The sequence below is a fragment of the Muntiacus reevesi genome, chromosome 5 (assembly GCF_963930625.1).
Source record: "Muntiacus reevesi chromosome 5, mMunRee1.1, whole genome shotgun sequence".
Lineage (NCBI taxonomy): Eukaryota > Metazoa > Chordata > Mammalia > Artiodactyla > Cervidae > Muntiacus > Muntiacus reevesi.
The window spans coordinates 76,414,906-76,428,345 of record NC_089253.1 but is presented as its reverse complement, the minus strand read 5'-3'; the positions used below and the strand labels follow the sequence as shown (position 1 = coordinate 76,428,345).

The 13,440-nt window shown below is 59.1% G+C and overlaps 1 protein-coding gene across 2 annotated transcripts in view; it reads left to right on the top strand.

The window, feature by feature from the left end:
* ITPKB (inositol-trisphosphate 3-kinase B) overlaps positions 1 to 12,623 on the top strand; it is a 102,500-nt gene extending 89,877 nt beyond the window's left edge. For both annotated transcript variants that reach the window (XM_065935554.1, XM_065935555.1), the window contains exons 3-8: positions 87 to 186; positions 1,423 to 1,636; positions 6,198 to 6,402; positions 8,480 to 8,581; positions 10,153 to 10,224; positions 11,059 to 12,623. In XM_065935554.1, the coding sequence (XP_065791626.1) occupies positions 87 to 186; positions 1,423 to 1,636; positions 6,198 to 6,402; positions 8,480 to 8,581; positions 10,153 to 10,224; positions 11,059 to 11,274 (909 nt within the window). In that variant the 3' untranslated portion in view covers positions 11,275 to 12,623. The remainder of the gene's footprint in view (positions 1 to 86; positions 187 to 1,422; positions 1,637 to 6,197; positions 6,403 to 8,479; positions 8,582 to 10,152; positions 10,225 to 11,058) is intronic.
* Positions 12,624 to 13,440: the final 817 nt, after the last annotated feature.

The following is a 13,440-nucleotide window of genomic DNA, read 5'->3' as shown; positions in this document are numbered from 1 at the left end:
CAGAGCTTACCTGGCTTTGAATTCATTCTCACCAGAAAGTAGTAGTTCTGCTTCTAACGTAGAGTTTTTCGTTTGCTTGTTTCTAGAGCAAATCATGGAGGAAAATAAAAAACATGGTGCACTGGTCTCCCTTTGTCATGTCCTTCAAGAAGAAGTACCCCTGGATCCAGCTGGCAGGACACGCAGGTAGCTGCAGCTCTCCCGGGACGTCTGGCTCTCTGGGGAGGCGACCAACACGTGTCGGGGGTGGCTCTGGATATTCCGGGAGTTCAAGGTTCCGAACAGACATGCTGTCCAAGAGAAGGGCCCTAACACTGCCTTGAAAATGCACGTGACAATCTCCTTCTCCATAGTCTGCATCACCCCTTCACAGATCACACATCTCTCTCTTCAGACTCTGTCTCTTTCAATCTCTTTCTCTCAATCTCGCTTTCATTTTAACTCAATAAAACAAAGTCATCCATCTTTTTAGCTTGCCTGCCATTTGTCACCCTGGACAAAGAGACAAAGCTAAGTGCTTCCCTGAGTGCCTTTTGTATGCTCACCTCACCGTGCTCCTCGGGGTAACAGCACGAATGCAGATACAGTGTCTGCCCCAGAGGATACTCGTAGCTGGTGGGAGAGACGAGCAGGTCACTCCATGAGTGTTAGACGGTGTGGAGTGCTGGGATGCAGTGGCCAGGCCCTGGGCTAGCTGTGAGGTCTCCAGGTGGCCCTCAGTGACAGGAGAGGACATCTAGAGCTGTCTAGCCCACTAGCCGTGGCCCTTTGTCATGCATCATCCTTTGTAATGATGATCCATCCATCATCAGGGGGGTTTTCAGTGGCTGCCTGTGGACTTCAGGGCAGCGCAAGGTCTGACATTTTTTTTATATCCTCAACCATGTTGGCCTAGCTCAAGGCAGGCCGATGGACATCCTTCCTCAATACTTGCCTGAGGGTGTGGCTCAGAAATGTGGAGTGCCCAGGTTTTCTCGCTGTCCTGGCACTAAGTCCCATCCTATCAGGGCTTCTCCACTGAGAGTGGAGACACCTTCATGGCTGGTAAGGGTTGATGGTGGGGTGGGGGGTAGAAATTGCATAGAGTGGGGTGCATAGGTCCTGCCCAGAACCTCTGCTAGTCTTGCTCACCCTCCAGCTGTGAGCACTGCTCTGCTTCCAACTTTAGAGGAGGAGCCTGGGGTCTGGGAAGTCGGGAAACCAGCCCAGAGTTGCCGTCTGGGTGTGGGGGAAACTGGGACTTGCCCCCAGTCCCCTTAAAGGGCTCGTTGCGCCAGCAGGGACCTGGGCACACCCTGAGCCCTATGCTTAGCCAACCCCGCAGCATCTCCTGTGATGGAGGGGTGTGTGTGCCACAGGGGGAGGTCAGGGTGGGGAGGGCCCGGGCCGGAGACCCAGGGTCTCCTCCACCTCGCTCCGCAGGGAGCTTCAAGGCGGCTGCCAACGGCAGGATCCTGAAGAAGCACTGCGAGTCGGAGCAGCGTTGCCTGGACAGGCTGATGGGCGACGTGCTGAAGCCCTTCGTGCCTGCCTACCACGGGGACGTGGTCAAGGACGGGGAGCGCTACAACCAGATGGACGACCTGCTGGCTGACTTCGACTCGCCGTGTGTGATGGACTGCAAGATGGGCGTCAGGTGAGCCAGGCTTCTGGGACGGGGCCCGCCCGCTCCTCGGCACCCAGCTGGCCGGGCAGCAGATCCTGGGCACGGCGGCGCTCAGGGATCCCAGGAGGCGGAGGCTTTCTGGGTGGTCCCTGAGGCCTTATGTGTGCGAGGAGGGGCCAGGGGTCTGGGTGGACCCCAACCCCAGTCATCTTGCATAGGTGCAGAGGGGACAGGGAGGCTGGCTTTGCCCAGGACGACCCCTTTCCTTCTCCAGTGAGCCAGGGGCCGAGGGGACCTGGCGGGGTGCAGAGCCTCCCCACGGAGAGGGCTGCCTGTTTGGTCAGGCGGGATCGCTGGGGCAAGCAGGGGGGCGGCTTCCTGTTACACGGGCTAGGAGAGGGGCGGCGGGAGGGAGGCTCTTCTTATCCCATTCTCCCGCCCCTGTCCCCTGACAGCAGGCACCGGCTTGCTGCCTTCTGGACTGGGGCGGTGGTGGCCCCAGCCTGGCAGCTGCGTGTTCCCGGGTCAGGGGCTGAACACATGGCCAGATGTGTATGTGGGCAGCCTGTGTGTGGAATTGGGGCCCCCCACCCCACCCCAGACTCTGCCCAGACAGGACCCAGGAGGGAAGGAGACAGGAAGAGTGGGCTGGAGGAGACAGGGTGGTGTGAGCAGAGCCCAGAGGGCCTGAGACCTGGCCGCCGTCCCTGCTTTGCTGGTCAGGTTTTCTCATCTCTCAGACTCTGGCCATCTCACCTCAGGAGTCACAGGGTAACTCCTTCTCCCCAGCAGGGCAGCGGGTGGGGAAGTCCCCGCAGGCCTCAGAGAGCCCTGCTGCAGGTGCCGAGAGGAGGCGGCCAGACGCAGGCTCCTCCATCCCACCCGCTGCCCGCTGGGGAGACCAGGCTCCCAGCCGCAGAGCTCACAGCTGGAGCCTGTGTTTGCTTTGGATGGTTTAAGCAGTTTTATTTCCTAAAAGAGGAGATTGAGAGAGAGGAGTGTGTGTGAGAGTGTGTGCATGCGTGCGTGTGTGCGTCCATGCAGGAGAGAAGCAGGCAAGCTGGTCAGTTTTCTTTCCCTCTTCATTCCTCCTGGGAGTTGTGTCATAAAATCAGACCCTGCAAGCTGGCCCGTTGAGTCCCCTTGGCATTGCCCCGAGGGCGGGGACGAAGGGGTGGGTAAGTATAGGTCCCAGTCTTTGCTGTGACACTGTCCCCAGCCTTCTCCTCCCTCCATCCAGGGGTCTCACCATCTCCAGCCCACCAGGGAGGAGACAGAATGTCCCTTCAGCCACCATTTGGCCACTGCTCTTCCATCCCACCCGCTGTACAGTCAGACCACGGCCAAAAAAAGTACACCCCGTGGGAAGAATGCCTGACCAGTCAGTTCTGAAAGGCTGCCGGTGTGCCCGTCTTGTTCCCTGGCAGGCTGGGGGGACAGGAGCCTCCCCTCTCACCAAGGCTGCCGCTTCCCCCTGCCACCTGGAGCCTCTGTCCCATTGTACCCAGGGCTCTCGGGAGCCACCAGCAGGGCTGAGACACAGTTAGCTCAGTCCTGGGCAGAGCTTGGAGACTGAAAGTGTGGGCAAGTGAGGGCCCGAGTGGAGGGAAAGGGATAAGTCTCCCCCAAACCAGTCCCCCTCCAGCCCCACCTTCCCTGTCTCCTGGGTCCTGAGCGTGGAGGGCCCTTCTGTGCTCTGAGTGTTGGGGACTTCTTCCAGCAAGTCCTGGCAGATGGGCCTCAGGCCAGTCTGGGGCAGGAGGCCTCGGCCACCAGTGGCTTAAGGGACTCATCAGGGCCACGCAGCCAGACAGACACACCGCCCACCTCCGCAGCCGGCCTCTGATTGCCAGTCTAGCCTGGGCTGCAGCTTGGCCCTTCCCAGGGGCTCTGGGGTTGTCAGAAGGAGGAGGCCGGAGCCGGGGCCACCACAGACCCTGCATCCCAAGCAGGAGGGGTTCAGATTCGTCACAGACTCGTCACTGTGGTGGAAGGGCTGGTCAGCAGACTGAGCCTCAGCCATGGTGGGGCCTGAGGAGAGGGTGATGGAGGCACCTATGGTGTCCTAAGGAGGGGTGTTCTTGGGACCCCGGTTCCACAAGGACATCAGCCCGCTTTGCTCTAGGGAGTTTTCTTCGATTTAACCTGTATCTCTGTGTCTGGAGAGTCAGGAGTGTCTTCCTGATGTTCGGGCCAGGGGCTGGCAGGCAGAGACCAAGCTGCCTTAGCACCTCTGCCCTTGTGGAAGCAGGTTGGGGAGGGTGGTGGGCATGGGTGGGTTTGTTGTGTCACCTGTTGGCTCCTCATGAGCCAGCTGCCTTCCTGAGAGGCGCCCTCCCTCTGTTTCATCTTGTGACTTCGCCCCTGGGCCTCTGCTCCTCCACATGACATGGAGTCGTGACCTTCCCACAGGGGTGGACGAGGTGGGCTGGGCCAGTGTCGACACCTCCCAGTGGACCCCTGACCCCACCATCCAGCTCGTGACCCTTGTAGGCATCTGCCCAGCCCCTTTCCTCCCTGAAAGGTGAGCAACTCTGCCCAAACTGAGCTACGCGGGCCCCTTTTTGGAGAAAGCCCCATGTGGAGAGGGATTTGACATTGAGGCTTGCTTCCTGTGTAAGGAGCTACTGAGAAACCTTTGCAGAAGTGTATCCACCCACCCGCCCTGCAGGCCTCTGCAGTGCACTCAGGAGCCTTGGGATGGCAGCCCCTTCCACACCACACACACAAATACATAGCACGGGCCAGCATGACGCAAGTTCATGCAGAAGCCGCCTGCCCACAGCCTCTGCCCTGAAGCTGTCATCATCACTGACCTGGCTCTGCACACGGTGGTGTTTGTGTGCACGGGTGTATATATAGTGGTGTGTGCATGCATGTGTGTGTGTGTAGACGACACAACCGAGGCAGACCGCCTGCTTTTGGTCATCATTCCCTGTGCTGTGCTGCGCTTAGTTGCTCAGTCGCGTCCGACTTTCTGCGACCCCATGGACTGTAGCCCGCCAGGCTCCTCTGTGCATGGGATTCTCCAGGCAATAATTCTGGAGTGGATTGCCATGCCCTCCTCCAGGGGATCTTCCCAACCCAGAGATCAAACCCAGGTCTCCCACAATGCAGCGACCTCTTTACCGTCTGAGCCACCTGGGAAGCCCAAGAATACTAGAGTGGGTAGCCCATCCCTTCTCCAGAGGAACTTCCCTACCCAAGAATCGAACCAGGCTCTCCTGCGTTGCAGGCGGATTCTTTACCAGCAGAGCTACCTAGGAAGCCCTCATCACTCCCTGGAAGGTCCTAAATGACCAGGCCCAAGTTCACACCCACAGATTTACTTTTTTCTTGTTAAGAGTTGGTCCAGTGGTTCTGGAAACTTTTTAATAGATGTAGATTTGACTAATGTGTTCTGAGTCCCACACTGGCCGGTTGGAGGTGTGGTGGGTGTCAGTGGAGCAAAGCCCCTGGGGACAGATGGCAGGTGGAGGCCAGGCCGGTTGTCACAGGCTACTGTGTGGGCAATGCCCACCCACACCGGCCCGGGAAGAAAACTTCCGTCTACTTAACTGACGCTGCAGATTTCTGTTTCAGGAAGGGTCATAGACAGCTGCTGAACTCATTGTCGGGGGTGACGGGGAGTTTGAAATAGTAGCAGGGAGGAGGGTGGGCGTCTGATATGCAGCAGGGGAGTTGACTCACCCCGTTGGCCCTGGGGTGTGCAGCAGGGGGGTGACTCACCCCATTGGCCCTGGGGGTCAGGGAGGCGGCCTGCGGCCAGGAATTCAGTGCCAGGCTGCTCAGAGTCTGTACCGTCCCCACTTCTGTTATGTCTGCTGATTTCTAGGGAACCCCTGCCAGTTGGGCCTGCAGGCTCCCCACCACCCCCCCTGCCGCCCCGCCCCCAACACCTGTGCAGAGGGCACGGCGGCGAACAGTTTGCTTAACTGCATCTTCTTGAGGCCTGGTGTCCGAGAGGCAGGAAGAGCCCAGCATGTCTCTTCTGTAGCAAAAGGAGCCCCGAGGCTCCCTTCTCCTCCCCATCATCATGCTTCTCCCTCCAGCACTGTGGCTCCTTCAGAGACCGCCTTCTAGCCTGGCCTTTTTACTCAAGAAGGTGTTCCCTCTTCAGAGAGAGCCCTCAGGAGCACCAGGGAGATGGGCAGGGTAGAGGGACAGAACATGCTCCCAGACCCACACAGGTGCTGGCTTCCGAAGCCCTCGTTTCTTGGGAGCGTCCCAGGCAGCCATGGGGGGCAGGGAGGCTGGGCCCTGAATGGACCTGCCCTCAGCCCCCTCCCCAGCCTCACCCCAGCAGGACGAGCTCCCAAGCTGCCCTGCCTCCTCCTCCCCTGCTGGTCCTGTGAGCCTCCCCGAGAAGGAAGAGCTCCTTGAGCTTTGTCAGGCCTTCCCAGTCTCAGAATGAAGTTGCCCCATTAGGCAAGGCTGCCCCAGTCTCTGTAAAGAGCCAGGCCCAGCCCAACCCAACGTGTGCCCACCCTGGGTGAGCCTGGCTTGGCCAAGCTGTCTGCAGCCCTCGGGCAAGGCGCCAGTGGGCCTCGGTCCAGCCAGTGGCCCTCATGAGGCCTCCCTTCCCTCGCAGGACCTACCTGGAGGAGGAGCTCACCAAGGCCCGGAAGAAGCCCAGCCTCCGGAAGGACATGTACCAGAAGATGATTGAGGTGGACCCAGAGGCCCCGACCGAGGAGGAGAAAGCCCAGCGGGCCGTGACCAAGCCGCGGTACATGCAGTGGAGGGAAACCATCAGTTCCACGGCCACCCTCGGGTTCAGGATTGAGGGCATCAAGGTGAGGATGGCCAGGTGGGGCCTGAAGCTGCCTGAGCCGCCCAACTCCTGGGTGGGAAAGGACTGGGTCCTTGGATTCCACCAACATTCACCCCAGGGGTCCTTCAGAGGCTGTAAGATTCCTCCCAGTATAGACCAGGGCATGGGCAGCCAGCCCCGGGGGCACACGTTTGGGGAAATTGGCCTACTGCTTGATCTGAGTCCGGGTAGGATGGCCATGGAGGGGGGCTGGGGTCTTGGAGCAGGGGTAGCTTCTAGCCCTGCCCAGCAGTAAGCTTTCTGCCAATGACCCTGCCTTCAGTCTAGACCATGCCCAGCCCTGAGTACCCACCCAGGAGGCCCCTGCCTGGATGCCAGGGCTGGTAGCTGGCTCATTCTGCCCAGGGTCCCAAAATGAGGACTTAGAGTGAGATGCAGGCAAGGGAGGGAGCCTGCTAGCTGCTTTGACATCCGAGTCGTCTGCCCAGGTGGGCAGGACTAGGCACTGCTCTGTCCGGGTCACCAAACACCTCTGGGGAGCCTGCACCGAGGCCACCCCCCAACTTCTGAGCCACCTCATTCTCCTTTCTTTCCCCTTCACTCATCTGAGTAGGGCCTGAGAATGCTTTCCCCAGACCCCGGCTCCTAGACATTGCCCTTGCTGTTTGGATCTGGCGGTCAGCTCAGACGTGCATTTCGCCTCAAGCAGCGTGGTGTGAGGTGCTAGCCCCTCGGTCTCAGGCAGCCATCCCTGTCAGTGGAGGACAGTCCCTGAGCATTCTTGGGTATCTCTGCTCTGTCCATTCTTGGCTCATGTTGGCCAGCCCTTGCCCAGTGTAGGGCATGAATCCTGAGCGAGTGAAACCAGGGCAGCTTCCTTGTAGATGGCATTGGGTGGAAGTTTCTGCTGGGCATTGGCCCCCGGAACAGCTGCTTTACGAGCTGAGAAAGCCACTTGCCCCTCCTTTGTCTTCTGAAAGCAGCTTTTGCTGTGTTCTGTGTCCAGTGTTGTTATATGCACATCCTCTCCCTCTCAGCGCTCCTTTTCCTTTCTGGATCTGTCTGAGGCAGTCTGCTTTCCTCTTCACCTCTCTCTCCTTCTCAAGCTGGATCTTCTGGTCTCTGTTGTCCAGCTGTGTGGGAGCAGCCCACAGCCCGTCTTCTCGGGCTCTGAGAGAAGCCAGCTGCCTTCACCAGCTCTTCACCAGCCTCTCCCCTCCCTTGGTCCAGGAAAGGGCACCCGCAGAGACCCTCTGTGGGGTGGGGAAGGCCCAGCCCACAGCCCTCTCATGCTGCCCAGGGTCCTGCCCATTCTTGCAGAGGCAGCCACAGTGCCTTAAGCTCAGCTCCTGGGGTGCACAGACCCACGTTTGGGGGCTCCTAGGGGAGCCATCCTTGCTCACTCTTTGATCTTAAAGAACAGATTTTCTCATGGAGGTGCTAAATAAGCCCCACGTGTTGCCTGGTCTGCCTGGAACAGACTTAGCACTGGTCTCAGGAAATGGACCCATTTTGTGTGCTGGGCGGGGCTGGGAGCCGGGTGGGCTGTTAAACCTCAGCTCTCAAGGAACCTAAGTCAGATACCTGTAATTACAAAGGCAATCTGAACGTGGGGCAAGGGGCGCCTCTCTCCTGTGGTGAGCAAGGGCGTCCCTGGGCATCAGGGACCTTCTGGCACCCCGGTTCCAGGATCCGGGCCTCTAGGGGCAGTGGAGACCCGTGAGGCTCTCTCAGAACCCCGCTGCTCACACTCGGGATCCTCAGGACGGGCAGCTGTCACGGCCTTGCCCCACCACCTTGGCCCAGGCGCCCCTCAGGCCTCCAGGCCTTCCTAATGCTCTTCCTCTGCCTGAGACGCTGGTGCCATCTGCTCCTTCTCCTCAGCCAGGGCCCAGGCCAGGCGCCCTCTGCGGTGCGTCCGATTAACCGCCCCGTGCCCGGTCAGTCCGGCGCCTACCTCCTGGTGCTGCACGCGGGCACCTCACTGCCTGGGGCTCAGTTTGGGGCTCCTGGCTCTGAAGCACGGGGTGGGGGAATGAGTGCAGTGCCCACCTGTGGGCTGTCTGCTGCATTGCCTCCCGGGTGGGTGTCGTTCTCAGAAAGAAGATGGCTCTGTAAACCGGGACTTCAAGAAGACCAAAACGAGGGAGCAAGTGATTGAGGCCTTCAAAGAATTCACTAAAGGAAACCCAAACATCCTGGTGAGTCAGATGCCCCCTGCACAGGGGCCGGGCCCTCTCTGGGGGTTCTTGCCCAGCCCAAGACGGAGCCATGGTACCCATGCAGAAAACCCTGGCCTCAAACTTCTGCTTGGAAGGAGAGGGAGGTGGTGTGGTTGTCAGTCTGTTGGCGGGTGAACATGTGCTCGTTTTTTCCATTCGCCAGGAACTCAGCTCCCCAAAACGTCTCCATCCCCTTCAGAGCAGTCCTTTCCAACGCTGTGTTCCTCTAGCCTCCCCCCCGCCCCCTGCCCACTGCCTGCCAAGTATTACGCCAAGTGCCCACCAAACCCTCACAGCAGCTGCCTGCAGCGGCTTGGCATCCTTGTCCCCATTTTACAGATGAGGAGACTGAGTGGTCAAGGGCACACAGCTAGGAAAGCGGGGGAGCTGGGGTACACACCCAGTGGGCCGGCAGCCTGCTGGTCCCTGCACTTCTAGGCCTGGCCAGCCCTCCACCAGGCTGAGACGGAAGTGTGCGGGGGTTGGGGCTGAGATGTCACATCCCCCTCCCCTGCAAGAACTGACGGGCTCTCTGTGCCTGGAGGTGTGGGTGGCAGAAGTTCGTGACAGATGACTTCATTTGCTGTAGGCAGGCTGGACAGATGCTCTGAGCACTGGGATCATGTGAGATAGGGCGTGTTGAGCCCCCACACCCCAATTACAGGGCACCCTGTGACCGTCAAGGACTTGACTACACCAGGGAGGTGGGCCCTGGATCCCGCTTGAGAGGTGCCTTCTCTTGCACGGGCTCCCCAGGACTGCTGAGCTAGAGGGCTGAACCCAGACAGCCCTTCTCCAAGGAGACTCAGCACTGGCTGGTACTGGGGAGTCTCCCTCCTGCCTTTTCCAGTCGGAAGACTTTCCCCCGTGGTAAGAGCTTCATGAAGCCAGAGGCTTCAGGCATGGGACAGGTGCCCCAGCTCAGCAGAGCTGCTACAGAGTACACGGTGCCTGCGCCTGGACAAGAGGGGTTCATTGCTGGCGCTGAGCCCCAGGCTGGCGCTGCTCCACATGGGCGTCGAGGGGACCCTAAGTGCTTGTGTGCAACGGGCTTCCCTCCTTGCAGCACCCCGGGAGGGTGGACACCCCAGGGCCAGCATAGCTCTGCGGAGAAGCCGCTGGAAGAGGGATTTGTGGCTTTGGCTCTTTTATGCTGTTCTTTTCAAAAGTTCAGGGCACTTAAGTTTGTGTCAGGAAGTTCGCACCATGGCAACCGGGCTCTCTGGGTGCTGCCTCCACACTGCTGGCATTCCAGAATAGACTTAACCCCTGTGCGAGGGGCGTCTGGAGCTGACTCCCCTCCACCCCGGCACCTCCTGTCACGAGGCAGTGTGGAGTAGAGGGAGCGTGGGGTCAGGGCCCCAGCTGCCCTGCCCTCATGGCGCCTCAGTTTCTTCATTTCTAGATGAGGAGGTTGAAATAAGAGTGTGAGGACCCTCTCATACTGACGTCAGCGACTCTTAATGGGCTAAATGACACCTAGCCACCACACCCCCCACCCACCCCCCACCCCGATATATTTAAAAATCTGGGCATCTTTCTGTTCTCAGATTGCCTACCGGGACCGGCTGAAGGACATCCGGGCCACCCTGGAAATCTCTCCCTTCTTCAAGTGCCACGAGGTAGGTGTCAGCCGTTTGTCCTCAGGGGCGGAGACCTGTGCTCTGTGTGGTGGGCCATGACCTCGGGGCGCGCCTGCCTGAGTTGTGGGCCTACCCCCCACACCAGCAGACCTGCTCCCGAAGCCCGGGGGCCGTCCTTAGGCTGACTGCAGCCGGGTCAGGCCCCTCACTCCACGCAGGAACCGCACTGCAGCCATCTGCCAGGTTCCCCGGGACAGCCACGGGGACTGTGAGCTGTGGTCCCGTCGCCCTCTCCTCCCTCTCCCTCCCAGCCGCGGGGGCTCCTCCGTTCTGAGTGGCTGTGGCAGACTTGTGTCTCCCACACGAGGATCCCTGAGCCTCTGGAGTAGCTAAGTAGCCCTCCATCACCACCCTGAAATCTTCGGGAAGGGCAGGCAGGTCTCAGGGCACCACTCTGGAGCAGGGCAGAAGGCAGCACGCGAGGCGCCTGAGAGAGAGAGAGGATTTGGGGATTGACAGCAGTGCCCAGAGGGGCTCATAAGACCCTGATTTGCTGGGGAGCCCAGGCCCACGTGCGAACATGCACACACATGCACAGCGCCTGCCACCCTGGACATTCCTCCCTGGCTCTGTTCACACTGTGGGTGGTCGTGTTCTGGATCCCATGTACTCTGCCCTGGGCATGGCCACCCTCCTGGGCTCTACTGCCCAGGAGAGAATGGGGGAATGGAGCCGTGGGCTCTGGGCCTCACCTGAGTGCAGCTCTGCCCACCTCACACTGAGGTCTCCAGCTTTCCCGAGCCTGGTCTGCAGCAGTGGGGGGTCAGGGCGGGGCCTGGCCCTTCCCGGCCTCATCTCCCTGCTCCCCTCCAGGTCATCGGCAGCTCCCTCCTCTTCATCCACGACAAGAAGGAACAGGCCAAGGTGTGGATGATCGACTTCGGGAAAACCACGCCCCTGCCCGAGGGCCAGACCCTGCGGCACGATGTCCCGTGGCAGGAAGGGAACCGGGAGGACGGTTACCTCTCGGGCCTGAACAACCTCATCGACATCCTGACGGAAATGTGCCCCAGTGCCCCGCTCGCCTGAGGCCACCCTCCGCCCCGCCCCACCACCGCCCTGGCCTCTGCCCCCTTGCTTTCCTTCTCCCGCTGAATTTTTCCTTCACTCCCCCGCTGGGTGGAAGCCCCAGCACTGACCCTCCTGATCGATCCGCACTACAAGACACTTTGTAGAAGAGGTGAGACTTTCTGGTTACTTCCTTATTGAAGGGCTTGGAGCTGGGGTTTCCACTTTCTTTGTCAGTAGGGTCTCCTACTAGCAGAGAAATGCCCAAACCCAGGCTTGACTGCCTGCTGGGAGGCCAGTAGGGTTTAGAGGTGGAGGGAGGCTCAGGCAGCCATGGGGTTCCTGGCTCCAGAGAGGACCCTAGCAGAAGAGCCCCCCAGCCTCTGGGCAAGTTACCTGTGGGGGCCTGCTGCCCCCTGGTGGCTGGTGCCTGTGATGGCACTGTTAGGTGTAGCCCGCTTCTGCCTTACCCTTTTGGGGATGGGCCCACTGTTTCTCTGGACGTGGCGACCTGCTGCCAGGCTTTCTGGTATTTGGGGCACAAAACTACTGGGAACAGAATGTCGGCCGTGAATAAAAGATGCTCTGTTTATCAGCCGAGGGACTCCCAGAGATGCTCTGGCGACCTTTGTAGGTTTGCCAAAGCAAGGACCCCTCCCATTGGGTATTGAAACGTCCCAGCAGTGGGATAGACCCAGTATCCAAAGGTCCCAGATCCCACTTGACTGTGCTCTCTGACATTGACCTTCCCAGGAGGGCACAGGCAGGAGCTTTGTTCTTCATTCTGTGGTCTTGGCATGAATTCAGGGGGACACTCTGCAAACCTGAGCTTTCAGAGATGTCCCCTGACCCCCGGGGCCTTCCATCTGTGCCTCCCACCTGTGCCTCCCACTTTCCCCCTTACTTTGAGAGGTCCTGAGGGCTGGATGGCAGCGGGCCAGGGCCCAGGCAGCGTCAAGGGAAGAAAGAACCTGCAGAGGACACTCCTCTCCTGTCCTCTCACCTCCCCACTTCCTAGTGCCAGCTGGTCCCCCTGATGCACACCCAGGGCTCTCATGAAACCCAGATTGCCCAGCAGTTAGGGGGCAGAGCCTCGGGCCAGTGCTGAGCAAGGAGGAAGCAGGACATTGGCTCACTGGCATCATTTTCCCCCTGAAATACACTTAGTAGCCTGGAGGGCTTAGACCCATTTCCCAAATGTGGTGGGAGCAACTTCCGGAATATGTGGAAGGTGCCAGGCATCTCTTCCTGGGGTTTCTAGGTTGCTTGAAGATTCATAGGGTTAGGGTTAGGGTTGTAAGCCTTATTTTAGTTGTAAAGCAAGTAGGTCTGTATTATTGAGAAGGATGTAGATCTCACATGACTTTTAAGAACAAAACTCCAGCTCTGTGGCCATTTGGTGCTGTGCCCCAGGTGCTCACCTGTGCTACAGGAGGTTGGGCCCACTGCTCTGCAGGGAGATGCTCCGGGGACATGTGGAGTGGATGTGTCCCCAGGTGTGCGCCTGGTGGACCAGTCCACAGGGAGGGCTTCCTGGGCTGCCCCCCATCACCCCAGGGTCTCTGGGGGAACTGTCAACTTGCCCGCATGACTTACATTTCCCTTTTCATCCTGGGTGAGTGACAGTTGGTGGGGGTGGAGGGTGGGACACACGAGGATGTGTAAGTACAGATTTTAAAAAAGGAAATCACTTTTCAACTTCCTGGCTCTTGTTCAAAACAGCAGTGAGCTCCAGTGTGGGCAGACTTGCTAAAGGTCACACCCCCGCCTGGCTGAGCACTAGAGAGCTCGTGACACCACGTGACCCCAGAAGGCAGAAGCGCCAAAGTCAGCTTGGGGTCTGGGAGCTGTGGTCAGCTGGGTCAGAAGGGACCCCGGGGGTCTCTGCTGCAACTGTCTGGGGGGCAGAGGCCTGGGACATCATGAATTCAGATGTAAAGCGCCACTAGGGGCTGGCCGAGTTACCCTCATTCTATCTAAGAAAAAAAGTTTGCTAAAGCAAAATAACGCTATGAACAAAAATTACAGGGGACCAGCTTAGCCGATTGAAGAGAACAAACTTTCCAAGCACTTTAAGCAGACACCAGTTGTTTGCAAACAACGTGCTAATATACAAGTGATTTGTTCATTAAAGGTGCCCCAGAGGGCCTCCTCTTGGCAATTCTTTGCTTTGGGTTACAAGTATAT